The 18,736-nt window shown below is 43.5% G+C and overlaps 1 protein-coding gene and 1 long non-coding RNA gene across 4 annotated transcripts in view; one reads left to right on the plus strand and one right to left on the minus strand.

The window, feature by feature from the left end:
* Positions 1-3,504, minus strand: part of si:ch211-250c4.3 (uncharacterized) — a 40,357-nt gene extending 36,853 nt beyond the window's left edge. For both annotated transcript variants that reach the window (XM_005461435.4, XM_013265022.3), the window contains exon 1: positions 3,378-3,504. In XM_005461435.4, coding sequence (XP_005461492.1) covers positions 3,378-3,453 — 76 coding nt within the window. In that variant the 5' untranslated portion in view covers positions 3,454-3,504. The remainder of the gene's footprint in view (positions 1-3,377) is intronic.
* A 1,695-nt stretch (positions 3,505-5,199) lies between these two features.
* LOC112842044 (uncharacterized) lies at positions 5,200-10,398 on the plus strand. Of its 2 annotated transcripts, none has more exons than XR_003213626.1 (3): positions 5,200-5,268; positions 8,503-9,890; positions 10,256-10,398. It is a non-coding gene; the product is annotated as an uncharacterized LOC112842044 (long non-coding RNA). The 2 variants fall into 2 exon arrangements; XR_003213627.1 differs by lacking the exon at positions 5,200-5,268 and adding an exon at positions 5,528-5,651 and having other exon boundaries at positions 8,886-9,890.
* Positions 10,399-18,736: the final 8,338 nt, after the last annotated feature.

Consider the following 18,736-nt stretch of genomic DNA (forward strand, 5'->3'; position numbering starts at 1 on the left):
CAATACTTGCCTTTAAAGACTGTTACTTTGAGTGCATGATAACTATTCTAGGAAATACAGATGAGATTATCAGTACTCTTACCAAATGAGCAGAACATTACATTTAGAAAGCTACACTAGGTATCAGCGTTTTTCATCAACATGAGTTTATAATAATCATATCAGAAATAATGTTAACATTTTAGTGTATTTTAATAAAGTAACAAAGTGCTGAAGGTAGGCTGAGCAGCAGTTATATATTTATTGTTACATGAATAGTATCGTGCTACTCTTTTGTCTCTTTCGCCTCACTCTCTGACCAGTCACAAGTTTCACTTCAGTTTGAATTAAAGGTTTTGTTCATTTAATTGCATTAACCCAGTGTTAGCCAGCACTGATGCTTCTAACTGGAGAGAGATGAGGCAGGTCCGCATGTGTCCGTTTGGCGAGGTTACTTTGTTATGTCAGTTGTAACTCCTTCACAGAGTTTACTTGTCAAAGCCAAATAGCAGCTGATGTGTTTTCAGTGACATAAGAGCCCAAAACTGTATTTCCATAAACAAGTAACAGAAAAGACAAAACCATCAGAGCGATTAAACTATGTACAGCAGCTTGTCTCAATAATCCTGTACCCCTGTGATTCTCACTCTCGGGATTCTTTTTATTTTCATCATAGACTTTCAGTGGAGGTCTGTTCATGTGAATTGCCAGCACACAAAAATGGGCAAGTGTAATTACACACTAAGGCCAAGTCAGCCATGTAAACAGACTTCTGGCCATTGTGATCCAATCCCCATCCATCCCTAAAGTGCTCTCTGTGCAGTAATTGTCAGCTGGACAGGTGTCGCCGTGATCCAGCTGTCCTCATCCTGGCCAAACAACACAAACAGGTATTTTATCCTGTAATTTACAGCAGTCTCTAGTGTCTGTGCTTTCTGAACCCAGCAACATATTATTACAGACAGTCCACCAACGCAGCCCCCACCCAAATTCATTCTAAAGCCTCGTCTCTGTCTGAACATGTCCTTCATATTTATTCACATTCCACTGAATTTTCAATCAAGCGAGTACTTAAAAAGTCTGAGTTTTGGGACTAATGCTGTTAAATTAGAGTAAGCAGATTGCCCTGTTGCCTCCTCCTGATGCCTTAGGCTTTCACACCTTAATAACAAAGCTCTGAGCTGCCTTGAAGGCAGAGGGAACTAGAAACATCCTGTCTCACTGTTTGATGATAAAATTTATGTCACTGGGATTCAGTTGCACCCAAGTGGTATCAAGACCTTAGTTAATGTTGCATTGTGAGTGTGGTTTAATGATTATTATTAAGGATCTAATCAGTTATTCCATCTAAGAACAGAAATGCCAAAACAACAGTTGGGTGAGTGGTGGTCTTATGGAGTTACATGTTTGCAAAATGAATTTCCTCAAATAAATAACAAAAACTTTGGCATCTCAGAATCATTTGTTGTATTACGATAACAAATAAAGTTCTCCAGTTTGTGTTTAATTTGCAGGTTTTCCAAACTGTAATAATGATAATACAAATGCTTAATGTGAGCAGTTATCTGGAAATAATTTTAAGCAGCTCTGGTGACATCAGATGCTTTTTTGACTGCTGGACATTTTTCAAACTATAATGATGATGATGATATGATAATACCTCAGGTGAGGAAGCTAAACTGTGATATTTATTCGGTAAAGGCTATGTTACTTAAAGTTTCCTGTAAAAAAAAAAAAGATTTTTTAAAATAAAAATAATATTTATTTCTAAATTAAAAAAACATGATAAAAGTATACTGTATGTGTGCTACATGGCGAATAAGCAAAAGTATCATAAAGAAGAAATACAAACTGTGAATGTGGCTCCAAAGACGATCATCATACATCCTTAAGTGAAGCACTTTCTTTTTTCCTCTCATGAAATCACCTTCAAACTGCACACGCTCTTATAAAAGGTGGCTTTAATTTTCTCATAGATGTTGGCTAAACCTTCTGGTTTGTGCCATCTGGCTGTCTCTTAATACAGAGAACGATATTTGTCTCTTTAAAAAAACACACACACTACACATATATGGAAAGCCTTTGGGCTTAGCTGTTGGTTTAGTTGGCCTCTGACAACACGAGGTCATAAACAGGCTGTGACAGGCCTGCTATTTTTACAGCCCTGCTGTGGTGTGTGTTTGTCAGGGTCACTGTGGGTGGTTAAACTGACCACTTATCATCTGGAGCTACAGAAGAAGAGGCTCAGGTGGAGCAGCCAAGCATTTTTTGTTGTTTTAGGAAGCCTGGTCTTCTGGGTTTAGAGCCAAGGTGGTGGTATATTATCAGTCTCTTTTTGTCTACAAGACATCCATCAGGTCTAATTTCATGCGACCTGGTAGAGACGTGGAAAAGTCATCAAATTCTTGTGTGGATCTCGATCAATTTCATGAAAACTAATGATTGTCTTTACTCTTTAAATCTTGATAAAACTGTTTCCAGCTGTTGCACATATTCTGAATAAATTATGACAAATAAGCAGTTTTTTCTGGATTTGTTCAACTGACTAAAGTATCACAAACAAAAACACGGAAACTGACATTGCCTTTATATTTTACATAGACCGAACAGATAACAGAATAAGTCAAGCATCTAGCCCTTCAGTCCTTCCTAGCTCATCGATCATTATTGGCCTAGGACCTGGAACAGCACGCCATCCCCACTCATAGCCCTTTCTTATTTTCTAAAGCAATGTTGTTTTCAACTAGAGCATTTCTAAATGCACAATCTGTTGTTTTATTTTTACAGTTAGACTTGAGTACTAAAAAGTTTCACAACAGGAATTCCACTGCAGTTTATCTGCAGTCAAACATAAATGAAATAAATCAGATGAGCCCTGCTGTGAGGGCAGTAAATCAAGCTAGTAGCATATGTTATTGTGTATCTGCCTCCTACACTGAGCTTATATTGAAACAGAAGGCACAGCTGGGGTCCCTGTTATGTTTTCCACTACTTCCTGACCACGGTGCCATCCATCCGTGCTACTCAGTCTTCTAGTCTTTATCAAAGTCAGTGGGGCCCCATCTTATCAAAAACCATTGAGATAAGACAAGAATGTGCAGGAGCACTGTAACTCAAGTCAGAACTGCTTCTATTAGTCTCTCCCATTCTTGGTGCTGTCTTTGCATTGATGAAATTAGTGGCTGTCCTTTATCTGATGATTAAATGGTTACAAACTGAAAGCTTGCTAGTAGTTGCACAAGTACCACAAACAAAAACAAAACTGACATCAGCTTTTAATTTTATAGAACAATAGCTCACACATCTGCTCCTCAAGATTCAAAACCCTTTGAAGAACAAGAACAGCTGAGAAACAAAAGGCTTCAGGACTTTATGAGGGGAAAAAAAGAGCACTTTACCTTTCCTCCAAGGGGCCATGATGGAAAATGACTTCTGCCAGCTGATGACAAGTGCAGCCTTTTTTTTCACACTCATCTTTCGTAACAAATTTTGAATTTCAGAAAACTTAAAGGTGAGTTTCACAGAGGAAAGACGAAAGAAAAGGTCCTTAGAGATTCTTCATGATGTATTCTGCCTTGAACATCAGCTGTGGGAAATGTGTCTGTTGTTGGAGGAGCTTGCGTAGAGGCTGCCCTCTATAGCAGAGTCATGATTCCTGTGTCCCTTGGTGCTTGAGTGAGTAAAAGCAGCTCCTCGAGCTGAGGAGGGGCCGGGCTCAGGCAGCAGCATTCAGTCAGGAGAGCAGGAGGAGGAGTGCTCGGAAGCCAGAGGGGGAATGGCCACGAGACATCAACTACAAAGCAATGTGCGAGGAGTGAAGTGCTTCCAGTATGTACACAGCTTAGTAACAAAAACAAATATGACAAATGAGAAGTGTTTATCTGGTAATGCAGTCGTACTCTCATTATTTTCTTTTCTCAGTAGGTAATGGATGAAAGTTAATTACTTCAATTTTGTAATGTAAAAATTGTAACTTGTTTCCTTTAAAGGAGTCCAACAATAAAACACGTGGGTTTAGACTGTGGAGGCTGTTTCTCCCAATCACACCCCTCTAGATCACACGATCCCCCCCAGGAGGACAATACAGTCCCCAGAAGAGTCACCCACAAATACAAGGGATTCCAGGATTATATATTAAGTTATAAAAGCTCTTTAAAAAGTTTAAATGACCAATTAAATCATCATTCTATATGCATCCATTCACTCGAGCGTCCCACCCAGAAACTACAAAACAGTTCTGCTGATGTTTGTTTGTCCGTCCGTCCTAGCTGGAAAACTCAAAAACCAGTTTTATTTGCTGTTGACCATCATCCACCTGTGCCTTACTCAGTGTTTCTTTTTATCTGATTTAGTGCTCAGCTCAGATAAAATAATTATTGTGGTTGATTTTAACATCCATGTAGATGCTAACAATGACAGCCTCAACCTTAATTATTAGACTCAGTTTGCTTTTTTCAAAATGTAGTCCAAAACAGTCCAAAACACACTGATGCAGATACTGCCTGTAACACATTTCTCACAGTCGCAGCACGGCTGCAGACACAGTATTCAGAGGCATTTTTCATTTTCTGTTTTTAATCACGTCTCATTGGACTCCACTTTGCTTCCACCAGTTTGTGAACTGTCCGGTAGGAATAACAGCACAATTGATCTCATGTATGCTAATGTGAGGGATGCATACAGAGTCACACCTCTACCCCAACTCTGAAAGTCAGACCATAACTACAGTACACTCCTCTGGTTAAAAGGCAGTCTGCTTCACCACACTGTATCGGGAAATGCCCTGAGAGACTGCTTTGAATCCACTGACTGGGATGTGCTGCTGGATCCACGTGATAAGGACAATGAAGGGACCGCCAGCTGTCTGACTGACTACCTGAACATCTGTGTGGATGTGGTCTCCCCTGTCAAGACAGCACAATGTTCTTCTAATAACAAACCTTGGATAACACAGGTGGTGAAGGGTGTCCTCAACAGGAAGAAGGGGACCTTCAGAATAAAGGACAGGACAGTTATCAAGTCAGCACAGCGGTAGGTGAAGCAGTGCCTGAAGGTGGCCAAGGACACCTACAGGAAAAAACGTGGAGGAGAGGCTACCTGGATCGGCAGCTAGCCCACAGAAAGACCACACTATATCAGGCTGAAGGATATCAAGTCTTACACTCAGCAGCACTGGTGCACCTCAGGGCATGGTGCTGGCCCCTCTTCTCTTCACCTTATACACTTCAGACTTCTGCTCAGTGATGTGTCATGGTCAGAAATTTGCAGATGACACAGGCTGTTTTGGAGGTAGGAAGGTTCAGGGTTTAAGTAGTCATCATCATGGGCTCATCCGATTAGAATGAGACTAAGCAGTCATCAGTCATTTGCAGGTTTTGTCGTTTTATTGGATAATGGAAATGAAATGTAAAGGAAAGACACATGGACTGCTATCTCTGAAAGGAAATAGAGTATGATTTAAGTAACTCAACATAATACGCGAACTCAGGAGACTCAAAGAGAAACTCACCTCAGCTGCCGCCCCATGTGGGAGTGAAGAAAGAGTGAGGGGTAGGTGAGTGCAGTCCTTATATAACGAGTGACAGGTGAGTGCAATTAAGGCCAAGCACCACCCCCAATCAAAGGTGAGGAAAAGAAACGAGGTGCATCTGGTGAAGTGAATGTGCTGAAAGGTGAGCCTTTACAACAGCCGCCCCCATATTTCTACTGAGAAATATGTTCAAAGGATTAGAGTTGCTCTTTTTCACGAAGCGGGGGCATGCTACAGGTCTGATATAGGTTCAGGAGGTCAACCTGGAGGTCGACAACGTAGGCCAGACAGTTCAGGGGGATGACCATGTAGCCAGCGGTGGCGGCAAAGCAGGTCCAAATGCCAACCGCGTGGGATGCAGCTGCAGGCCCAGACCTGCAGACCGTCAGGCAGTTTTGCAGGTGCTGGGGGTAATTTACGGGACTTGGCAGGGGCAGGACCAGGTGATCTAGGAGCAGGTGGCGCCCTGACCACTGGCGGAAAGTTAGCCACAGGCGGTGGAACTGGTGATAGTGGCACTGCAGGTGAGGACGTAGATACTGCTGATGGTAGAGTAGGAGGTGGCTGAATGAATTCAGAGCCATCAGTGGACACGAGGATGTGCTGGAGCGGTTCACCTGAACCTGAACTGGAAGATGTGAACAAACATTGGGCATTCGTGGAACTGCTCTGGGGTTGGAAGTCTGTGATCAGACCTTGAAGTGTCCATCCTAAGCGGGTTTTGACTGCTGAAGGAGATCCAAATGGTCCATGTCTAACTGGTGCAATAGGCGTAATAAGGTGGGTATGATCAGAGCCTATGAGCAGTAGTGGAGCTGCTTTGTTAATGAAGGGTAATGGGATACCTTGAAGATGCTTGTATCTTTGTTGGAGAGATGATACGGGGTAGGTGTGGTCTGAAAGTGCTAAGTGACTTGTAGCGAAGGCATTATCAATTGTGTAGGTTTTCTCTGGGTGTGCAATGGGTGAGATTTTGAAACTTACGGAAGAACCTTGAATATTTTCAACTTCTTGACGGACAGTTCTAAGTGATAATCTCTCTGCCTCCCCAGTTAGGTTGAGATGCTGAGCTGTTGATGTCAGAAGCATGGTGCGTTGGGAGCCATCGTCAAGTACGGCATATGTTTCAAGAGTTCTTTTGCCATTTCGCAGGAGCACTTTCATAACTTTCAATAGTACACTGGGACAGTCACTAGGTTTATCAAAGTACAGTGTCCTCACTACAGGATTAACTTCAGTTCTAGGTCTCTGATTCACCTCACATAGGATCTGTAGATGTCGTCTCATGCAGGTAGCACAGTCTTTTCTCAGATCACACTTTGCAGCCTGATGAGTTCTAGCACAACGCCAACACCGTTTGTTTCTCTTTATCCAGTTTATTTTCTCATCCTTTGTCTTGTTAATGAACTCAGGGCACTTGCTAATGTGGTGTTCAGGTGAGCAGCAATATGCACATCTTGCCTTAGTCGTTATGATGGGTTGTGTTGCCTGTACAGGATCGGATGGATTTGTCCCATGTAATATTGTTGTGAGTGGAGGGGTGTACTTATGGGCAGGTCGTGGCTGGTTAAAAGATGAAGCAGGACTGTCCTTTCTTGGTTGACACTTGCATTCCATTCGCAACCAGGACGAGAACAAAGGTAAGTCATACATCATATCTCCTTGTTGCCTGTAAATGTGCCGTTTGAAGCGACTGGAATGCTCTGCAGGCAACTTTTCAAGTAGGCGATCGACATGGGAGCCACAATTTAGTTCTGTCCGTCCTTGATCACCCATGGTGCTAAGCAAACCAACTAAAGCTTGCACACGAAGAGCAAAGTTATCCAGAGTCCGACCATCACCTGCTCTGATAGGAGGAAGCTCCAGTATATTCCGTAGCTCTTTCAATGCTAGCTGTCTTGGTTGCCCATAACGCTCATCAAGAGCTTTGATGGCTTGAGTGTATGGGTCAGGAGCATAGGAAAAGGAAATAGCTAACCGTTTAGCTTGGTCTACTTTCAGATGATCGAGAAGGACATGATATTTAAAGTGCTCTGTCTCTTGAGGGTCAAGCAGGTTAGTAAGGGCCATTCGTAGCAGCCTATACTGGATTTCATCTTCACTGGTAAGGTCTGGGAAAGAAGGACCCTCAAGCTTATATACATGTGTTCTAATGCTAGAGGAGTGACCCGAGCTAGCAGTAACAGGTACCAAAGGTTTCTGTTCATGTAAGCCATTGGATGTAGCTTGTTGCGGCTTTACAGGAGCGTGCTGCCTTGGTTCTGGAATGCAAATGAGAGGTTGAGCGGGGTCTTCATCTAGAGGAACAGCAGGTTGAACACATGAAATCTGGTGCGGACCTTGCAGTTGTGTGGCCAGGAAATTAAAAGGAGTCTCATCTGGTGTAGGAAAAACTGGTCTAGGCAAACCACTTGACGGAACTGCAGCATCTAATATTGTTGAATTAGGGAAAGGAGGGCTAGCAGCCAGAACTGCACCAGAGTGGTGGAAAACCTGTGGGGGCTGAGAGGGTGATTGACATGTTGCTGGATCAATCACTGGGAACTGCTCATGTTGCTGATGTGTTTGGGGAATGACTTGTAAACCGCATACAGAGGATTTGCTTTCATCAGATGAGACAGTGTGAATTGAAGATCTGGAGGAACTGCGAGAATGGGGAGGAGATAACTGAATCATAAATTGCCTAATCTCCCTCATCGTCACCAGGAGTTCCCTCATCACCTCATCTTGGTTGGTGGGTGAAGGAGCAGGGGATGTCTCTGGTTGACTGTCAGGATCCTGCAGCCCATGTGTGTCTGTGTCACTATGCTGGCATTCTGTTTGACTCCCTGTCTCACATCTAGCACTTCTACTCCCAGGGTACTGAACGTCATATTGCTGCAGGTAGATAGGAGGTCGCCTTTCACGACCAGAACGTCTCAAATCTTCAGTCAATGGCTGCTGTGAATCCATGATGATAACACTACTCCGGCTCGGAGGACCATGTTTTGGAGGTAGGAAGGTTCAGGGTTTAAGTAGTCATCATCATGGGCTCATCCGATTAGAATGAGACTAAGCAGTCATCAGTCATTTGCAGGTTTTGTCGTTTTATTGGATAATGGAAATGAAATGTAAAGGAAAGACACATGGACTGCTATCTCTGAAAGGAAATAGAGTATGATTTAAGTAACTCAACATAATACGCGAACTCAGGAGACTCAAAGAGAAACTCACCTCAGCTGCCGCCCCATGTGGGAGTGAAGAAAGAGTGAGGGGTAGGTGAGTGCAGTCCTTATATAACGAGTGACAGGTGAGTGCAATTAAGGCCAAGCACCACCCCCAATCAAAGGTGAGGAAAAGAAACGAGGTGCATCTGGTGAAGTGAATGTGCTGAAAGGTGAGCCTTTACAACACAGGCATCATGGGGTGTATAAGGAATGGCAGAGAAGATGAGAAGAGAAATCTGGTGAGTGACTTTGTCTGGAGCCAGAGGAACCTCCTGCAGCTCAACACCCCAAAGAACAAGGAGTTTATCGTAAACTATGGAAAGTCCACACCATGTCATTGACCAGTTCTTTTTAGTTTTTATTCTTCCTATAGTGTGTGTGTGTGACTATGAAAATCCCTGTGTTTTTCTCACAAATGTACTTGATAATGAGGGTGGGAAGCTGCAGCAATGCCCCCAGAAGCGTGGGGGCAGACAGAGTTGGAAACAGGACAACCGCACCATCAGCCAGTCATCAACCAGTTCTGACAGAGGGAAATGAGGTTGAGGTTGTGGGAAACTACAAGTATTTTGGAGCTTAGCTAGACAACACACTGGACTGGTTTTGCAACACGGCTCACAGGATAACATCTGCAGGAAACTCCTGTGGATGTTCTACCAGTCTGTGGTCACCAGTGGGATCTTTTACGTGGTGGTGTGCTGGGGGAGAAGTACATCCAGAGAGGACTCCTGCAGGTTGGAGAAGCTGATCAGACAGGCTGGCTCTGTGGTTGGCATGAAGTTGGACTCTCTGCTGACAGGCAGAGAAGAGGACCCATGGACAAACATCTGAATATTATGGATAATGTCAGCCACCCTCTGCACACTGTCATCAACGCACAGAGAAGCCTGATCAGTGACAGGCTGCTCCTCCCCAGCAGGACTAAAAGCCCCTTTGGAAGGAGTAGCAGCAGGGGGAGGAGAGGGGTGGATGATGTAGACGCAGTGACCTAAACAAACACACTGACAGTTGGTGACTGTATTACACTTTAATTCCTGGATTTATTGCCTTGTAAATTCTATTGCTGCTGACATTTTATTCTTAATCATTTGTACCTGTGTTTTTTTCTTATTTGTATTTAAGGTGTTGTGCTCCTGGAACCATGATTTCCCCGTGGGGACCTCCCCAAGGGATTAGTAAGTATTCTATTCTATTCTTATTTGTTGTTCCCTGAGTATTTTAAAGTAGAATGGGAGGCAGAGCCTATGTGGAACCAGCTGCCAGTTTGGATTTGGGAGACAAATACCCTCTCTACTTTTTAGACTATGCTTTTCTTTTTGATAAAGTTTATAGATAGGATTGAATCAGGTGATCCTATATCGTCACTTAGTTATGCTGCAATAGGTCGAAGCTGCTGGGGGATTCCCATGATGCATTGAGTGTTGCTTCTTCAGTCACTCACTGTGGGTTTATACACTTATTTGCACTTAATTATCAATCATTAATCTCTGGCTTTGTTTCACAGCATGTCTTTTAACCTGTGTTTCTTCCTCCCAACTAGTTGCAACAGATGGTCGCCCCTCTCCGAGCCTGGTTCTGCTGGAGGTTTCTTCCTGTTAAAAGGCTTTAAACAAGTTTATTCCTTCTCATTGTTGCCTGTTTCAGTTTAAATGTTGTTTTCAATAAATTGCATGCTCAAAAAAATGTTTTGTCTCACTCCCATTTCTTCTTGTTGCATGTCGAAGCTCAACTTGGAACCTCGTTAAAATCCAACCATGCAAAATATGATTTTTTTTACCATTTTTCAAGTGCTCTTAAACTTTTGATCAGGACTGTATTAGGTTCTGAAAGTTAGGAGTTCATACAAGGAGTTGAGAAGAATACTCATTTTGCAGGCGGAGGCCGTGAGGCTCTGGGGAGGGCAACTGACAGAGTGTCCGGGAATGTGGTTCCAACCTTGTTTTCCTGATAATACAGAGGAGGCAGGAGGACATGCAGATTAAAGCAGTGAACGGTTTTGATTCTGAGGAGTGGGTTACAAAGACGTGCCAAGGTGACCAGCGTCCAGGTAATTGAGCTGCAGGGGAGTGAAGCAGTGACTTAATTGAGGTAAGGAAACATGAGATGGGTGACATACTGGGAGAGAATAGATGGCTGCGCTGGTCTTAAATACAGACTCGCTGACGGTCGTCAATGGATGACAGGTGAGTATGGTAGGTGAGGAACCAGGGCTCCGCAAGTAAACACAGGAAGGCAGTGGAAAAAACACCAGACGCCCACTCGGATCCTGACAAGTTGTGTGGATTAGAGAAATCCAAATTAAATTCAAACTTGTTTACCCAGTTTTTCTTTTTTAAAGTCATTAAATGTGTATGCTGTGCAATCATTCCACCTGAAAAAAAGAACATTTCAAAGAAATCATTTAAAGCACAAAATAATCTTTGCCCATGATGAGTGTGTGTAAAATTCTGACCACAAATTTCACTTAAAAAAGATTGTACTAACATTTGTGGAAAAAACACATACTTAAGTTTTGCAAGACCAATAATAATTTAGAATTCTTCCAAACATTGGAAGGAACTGGTACAACCCAAGTCAAATAAACTCGACAGTAAGGATGATGAGTGGTCACAGGGAGGGAGAAAAAGGGAGAAATCAAAACATTTTTAACAACCTTCCAGTATGACCCTCCCTATCACTTGCTCTAATTGCTCTAAATTGGGTTATCCACGGGGTAGTCAGCTTGTAAGACCTTTTATGTCCATCCACTAATTGTCAGAGTTACCCTGAGGAAATTACTTTTATTTGTCAGATACGATCACGGATGTTGGCTCTTTCCTTTTGCCCTCCAAACGTCAGAAGGAAAAGCTCTGAAGAAACAACACATTAACTGTGACGGGACTCTCATCACAGTTGAAGTTCACTCATCTGTGTGTGTGTGTGTTTATTAGGCCTAGCTCTAGAAAGGTATATTAGTTGGTTAATACATCAGTGTACCAAAACTATTCTAAGGTAGTGTGTGACAGCTGTAAACTAATTACATTTATTAAGACTAATAAGAACCACAGTGTTGAGACTGAGAGTGTTACTGTAGTGGGTAATGATGCTGTTTGTGACTGTATGAGGATCATGAGCTAGTTTTCTAGGGTAGGGGAACTAACCTGTTAAGTGCCACTGAATGGGATCATCTGTTTGGTTTTGTTGGTTTTACTTTGGTTAGTGGGTCTAACGGGAATTGTGAAATTTCTAGCAGGAAAACTGATTGCACTGTGCTAGGTGGTGAACAGCTGTTTTTTCATGATGTGTCCTTTCATTCACATAATAAACAAATATGACTGCTTTCTTTCATTTACTCAACATTGGTAAGATTTGCATATTCTATTGTATTGTGTCACAGTAAAATTATTCTATTGACTCAGGTAACTATAAACTACGGTGGCTGGGAAGTGCAAATCACATTTACAACATCAACAACAAAATAACATTTAAGAAAACACTTTACCAAGTCCGCAACAAATTAACAAGTGGCTCTTGACGGAAAGGGATTGTCTGAAATACCCGAAGTGACTCAACGATTTGGCTTACTCCATATTTGTAGTACAGAAAAGTGATTTGTAGTCAGCTAAACGAGGGTTTTTCAGAGAAGTAGTGTTCAGTTAATGTTTGAAGAGATTTTACAAAAGAGTATGGGTGAGATAATGATGTTCAGATTTTTAAATGTCACAGGGATTTTCTTAAAAAAATATCCAGGCCTTAAAACCGTCATGGTCCACACTCCAGCCCAACAGGTAGCGGTAAAGCGCCTTTGAATTAGCGGCAGAAGAAGAAGCAGCAGCTAAACGCGGGATGCTTAAAAAGGAGTGAAGAGGCTAAAGCTAACACCACAAAATGGGCAAAACATTTTCCATTTATCTATGTAGAGCAGCGAGCACCGTCAGGGTAATAAAAGTAACAAAGCGCTGTGAGGAGTTAGTTTCTAGACGTTTGTTGACATCCCATGTTTAGCTGCTGCTTCTTCTTCTGCCGCTACTCCCCACTCCTCGGGGATAGGGGAGTCCCCAAAATCGAAGAGGTTTGGATCTATTTTCTCAGTGGCAAGGTCAGAGGGTTGGACTGGGGTGACTGTATCCACGGCAAACATTTCAGCAATGACAGATCCCACTGGTATGGAGACTGTCTTTGTGGACTCATTTTGAAGGAGCACATTCAAGCTATTGCTGTCTATGCCAGCATCTGAGAGCACATCTGGCTGTACCAGCACGCCGGCAGGGAGTAACTGGGCAGAGGGTGCATCGATCAAGATAAGGTCTTTGGAGGGGGCACTGTGCTTGTCTACTTTGCAGGTGGCATAGCAATTTGCTCCTGGGGCGATAGAAAGACGGCGGGGCCCTTTCCATTTTATCTGTCCCAGCACATCATTTTTTGGCAGTTGCTCCTGTGCCCTAATGGGGGCATACACAGACTGAATTCTCATAGAATGAGCTGTGTTCTGGTCACCTTTCATTTGCACCAAGTCCCATAGGCGGCGGAACAGAGACGTATTGGTGCCAACCAACACGGGGGTTTGTTGCTGGTTTTTCGGGTCAGGACAAATCAATGCGAGCACTTCTACTTGCCCGGAGACACCAGTGATCTCCTTGGTAAACTCCATCTCTACAACAACATAGCCTTTGTAGGGATACTCTGTGTCAGCAAGTCCCCAGAGTCCCAAGCGAGAGAGAGGTTTTATAGGGACATCTGCCAAGTGTTGGTTATACCAGCTTTCAAAGATAATAGTCACGTTAGACCAGGGGTCTGCAACCTTTAACACCCAAAGAGCCACTTGGACCCGGTTTCCACGCAAAAGAAAACACTGGGAGCCGCAAATACTTTTTGACATCTAAAATGAAGATAACACTGTATATATTGTTTTTTTTACCTTTGTGCTTTGTGTAAACAACTAAAGTAAGTAAGTAAAGTTTATTTATTAAGCGCTTTTCACAGACAGGCAGTCACAAAGCGCTGTACACAAATATTAAAATAAACAATAGAATCAATAGATATTATGCACAATGTAAAAGATCAAATGTAACTAATGTAAAGAATATAAAATACGTAGATCAACAAAAGGCTTGTTTGAACAGAAAAGTTTTTAACTGCTTTTTAAAAGAATCCACAGAGAAACTAAGGTGTGCTGCTTATGAAATCCATGAAGTGCTACAGAGAAAATTACATTTTATTTATGTAATGAACACATTTTGAACTGTTAAAGAAATATAACAAAAGCAAAGACACCCAGCTGAACTAAAATGATCCATGTAGCAAACAAAAACTGTTGTCAGCCGCCACCCTTTTAAAAAGTAATTGGAAAAAAAGCACTATGCTGCTAAAAAAAAAATAGATATTTGCAAAATTCTGCCTAAATGTCTATTTTACCTGGTTAATGTGTGCGGCGGGCCGTGGTCTGCAGTGCCTCTGCAGGGGAGTCGGACGCACCTGAGTGACACCCGCAATCACGCCTCGCCGCCTTAAAGCCTGTGCTCTCTCTGCTGTTGTGTTGTCGGGCTGTGAGCTGAAAAGCTACAGCCGGCTGTATGCGTACAGCAACCGTGTGTGAAAAGTGGTCAATATAGAGATGCTGAAAAGCGCGTTCATGCAAACATCGTCGGGTCTGCCGTGATATGTTTACAATGAGACTTCTGGTCCTGAACCTCTGCACAGCGTCTGCAAATCGGGGCTTTCATCTTTACGCAGGACTGTAAGCTGTCATCTGTCAGGCGGGAGCGTGTTTGTTTTTAACATAGTTCACGGTGGAGAACAGCTGCTGACATAATGTGGATCCGAAGATCCATAATTGGCCTACCTGGGGTTGAAAGTCTCGATAAATGCACGGCGTTTCGGCGGGTACACCGGCTTCCCCGAGTGTAACGCTTATTTTGAGCGATGAAAAAAATAATAAAATATTATTTTATTTTTATATTTCAATATCACAACAATCTTCCAATATAGAACTACAAGTTTTAAAAAAAAGAACTAAACACAAATAAAATACACTTCAGCTAAATACTTCTAATTTATTTTCCCAAACCAGGCGGAGCCGCAGTATAAGGACTAAAGAGCCGCATGCGGCTCCGGAGCCGCGGGTTGCCGACCCCTGTGTTAGACCCACTATCAATAAGAGCATCACAGGCCACATCATTGACTTCGACTGTGTGAATAAATGACGGGCCTACAAGACCCTCAGGCAGGCCTGTGTCAGTTTCTGGGACTTCAACCTTGTTGGTTCGAGCAACGCATTGCTCTTCTCCTGTAGGATTTGGGTCCTCCTTGTTAGGACCAAATACTCCTCGTACTAATCGTATAAGTTTTCTTAAGACTTTCTGGGGGTTCTCAGGTGCAGTGCACCTTGTAGCTATGTGGCCATTTTCTCCACACTTATAGCAGAAATATTCATCACTCTGGCTAGAAGATGATGCTTTAAAAGAAGCAGGCTTGGGGCAAGAAGCTGCTTTGTGTCTGCGAGACTGAGTTGAATGTTCTTGTGGGGAGTCAGTTGCAGACTTCACCGCCATCACACTCATTTTATTTTATAGTGCTTTCACTTGCTTTCTGAGTGACCGTATTTCACTCTGCGAATCACTTTTCTGTTTTTGTTTCTCTGTTGGGGGTTTGAAAGTGCAATCAGCCAGTGGTTGAATTCCTGAGTGGCTTCTTTCCTCTATCTGTGCTCTCAACTCTCGAATATGAGCTTGCAGTTCACTCGGAGTGACCGCTTCAGATTCTTTCTCCTTTTCCACCTGAACTGTGCAAACCCTTTGGTGACACTTAGATGGGGTCTGGCGTTGTTTGGCTGCTTGGCGGCCTCCCTCTTCCATCACTTCTCTTAACTGTCATGATCCTGGGCCATGTTGGCCCATCATTCTTAGTTTTCATGTATTTTTGTATTTTGTTCTTTATTTAGGCCATGGTTCCTGGGTTGCTCTGTTAAGTTGTTTCTTATTTGATTTCCCCTTGTGACTTTTACCCCCTGTGTGCCCCTCTGTGTATCTGTGAGCCCTCGTTTCCCCTCCTTGTGTTTCATTCAATGTCTTCCCCAGCCCGTTATGTCTGTCCTCTCTCTATCCGCCTGTCTGAACCTCTGTGCACTTCCTGTTTTACTTTGACAGTCCCTCGTCAGTATGCGTCATGTTGTGTTCACTCCTGCCCTGTCTCGTTATGATTATCAGTGTCACCTGTGTTCCCCGTGTGCGCCCACTCCCCTTGTTAACTCTCTGTGTATTTAGGTCCGCGTCTCCCTCAGTCCTGTGTCGCGTTCTCCCTCATTCATGGCCGTGTGTTTCTCCGTGTACCAGTGTATTGTTTCCCAGTTTAGTTTCATGTCAGTTTGCTTCGCTGTTTTCCTGTCCAGCAATAAAGCTGTGTTTTGAGTTCATTCCTGCCTCCGTGAGCTTGCGTTTGGGTCCTCATCCTGCCCGCACACAGCCGAATCATGACATTAACAAGTTCAGGAATGAGGGAGGACTATCCATTCGCTCCCTTATTTTCAACTGAAGCAACATAAGCTCAGAAGTGGATCCTTTAACTAACTGCTCTAACCGAGCTTTGTTAGCAGCGCTAACTGGTAAGCCACCTCCCTGGACTACTTTAACAAGAGACCTCTCCAATCTTCGCAGAAACTCAGACAGTAATTTACTCAGACAGTAATAATAAACCAGTAATTTATCAACTGTGGATGATTCAGATCTATGTCAGCTAAAATATCTTAGGCTGTTGGTGAAGGGCTCTGAATGACAGGTAGAGCTCCTCTGCGGACTCCACTCTACCGAAAATAGTCTCTATGGCCTCTATGTAGTCCTGGGAACTAGCATCAGGTTGAGTCAGACGCACGGCCTGAATGATCTCCAAGGCAGGCCCTTTGAGACTTTCCAGTATGTGTCTACGTTTTTCTTTATCGGAGCACTCACCTTCATCTACTAGAAGTGTCGCTTGCTCCAACCAGATATCTAAGGCTTCTTTCCCAGCTGGGATGGGACTGACCCCGGAAAATGTCCTTAGACGTCTGTATAGATGGCTTTCAGGCTATTTGTTTGTCCTGACCATTAACTCACCTACTGCACAGATGATGGCTTCAGAATTACCATCCACTTCCCCTTTGTGGGTGCGTAACCCTTGGATATCCTCTAGGGTTTTCCCTTCATTCTGCAGAAAAGTGAGTAACTTTCCCTCAAAGTCATCTGGCTGAGGTTCATTGTAGTACACTGCTTTCCAGCCACTTCCACCACTTATTGGCATTATCTCAGGGGGGGATTGTCATGGGGTTTATCTCCTCACGACACTCACACAACTCCATTAACGATTGTAGTTGAGAGTTAAACATTCTTCCCTTAACTACTACTTTTCCCAAAGCTTTGATAGTCCCTGCTGTTTCTTCTATTTCATCTCTAGAAACACCTTCCGGTACCCCATACAATAGTAGGGCATGTTTCAAATTTATTGATTCCCCCTTTGCACCAGTTGAACAACTCAAGTTAATTGGAGCTACAGATAGCCACCACGAGCTTTGCACGCAACTGCAGCATTATTCTTATTACGGAGTCGTGGCTTCACCTGCTGATTCCCGACGCTGCAGTCGAGTTAGCAGGCCGCACGCTACACCGGCACGACAGAAACAGCAACTCAGGTAAAAGCAGAGGAGGGGGGCTATGTGTTTACGTGCATAACGACTGGTGTTGTAACAGCAGGATCATTCACACACACTGTTCTCCTGATTTGGAGGTTCTGGCAGTCTCGTGCAGACCTTTTTACATCCTGAGGGAGTTTACAGTAGTTATTGTGATAGCTGTTTATATACCGCCGGATGCGAACGTCGGCACGGCTCTCAGCCTCTTGCTCAACACCATAAACAAACAACAGCTTGCCCACCCCGATGGGGTTTTTATTGTCGCCGGTGACTTTAACAATGCGTGCCTAAAGACTGTGCTTCCTAAATTTGTCCAGTTTGTGGACTTTGCTACGAGAGGAGAACACACTTTGGATCATGTCTATTCAAACATCAGGCATGCTTTCAGAGCGACACCCCTCCCCCACCTGGCTGGATCTGACCACCTCTGCATGTCCCTCACCCCCAACTACACCCCCCTGCTGAGAAAAACAAAGCCCCAGACAAAGACTCTCGTACATCAGGAACTGTGTTGACAATGTCACCGTCAACAAAAGGGTCAGGGTGTTTCCAAATCAAAAACCTTGGATGAATAGTGAAGTGCAATCCCTCCTAAAAAGCCGCAACACTGCCTTCAAGTCAGGGGACAGGGCTGCGTACAGGGCAGCCAGGGCAGACCTGAGTAGAGGCATCAGGAAAGCTAAGGCTGCCTATAGGAGGAGGATTGAAGATCACTTTGCTGACAACGACCCCAGAAAAATGTGGCAGGGGATCAATCACAATACCAACTACAGAAGCAACAACCAGGCGACATCTAGGATTAATGCCTCGCTGGCTGAGGATCTAAATCGTTTCTTCGCCCGCTTTGAGACGACCAGGCCCTCAGCTGTCACACCACTTCCACCCGCCCCCAGCACCGGCACACTAACACTTAGGGAGCATCAAGTGAGGTGTGTTCTAAGGTCAGTGAATCCCAGGAAGGCGGCAGGTCCTGATGGAATACATGGAAAGGTTCTCAGAGCATGTGCTGACGAACTGACCGGAGTCTTCACTAAAATCTTCAACCTTTCCTTGTCATTAAACACCGTCCCGCCCTGCCTCAAACCCTCCACCATCATCCCCATCGCCAAGAAGACAGCTGTGGTCAGCCCAAATGATTAAGATAAGATAAGATAAGATAAGATGGCCTTTATTAGTCCCACAGGTGGGAAATTTGTTTTGTTACAGCAAAAGTGCAAAGTTATGTAGTAGAAATTAGAAAACACTGGAATGCAATAAAATACAATAAAATAAAATAAAATAAAATACTATATACAATAGAATAAAATAGAAATACAAATACTATATACAACTGAGTAGGAAAATACAAAAACACAACTTCGTCAGAAGAAGAATTGCACGTAT

Source organism: Oreochromis niloticus, linkage group LG13, assembly GCF_001858045.2.
Source record: "Oreochromis niloticus isolate F11D_XX linkage group LG13, O_niloticus_UMD_NMBU, whole genome shotgun sequence".
NCBI classification, from domain to species: domain Eukaryota; kingdom Metazoa; phylum Chordata; class Actinopteri; order Cichliformes; family Cichlidae; genus Oreochromis; species Oreochromis niloticus.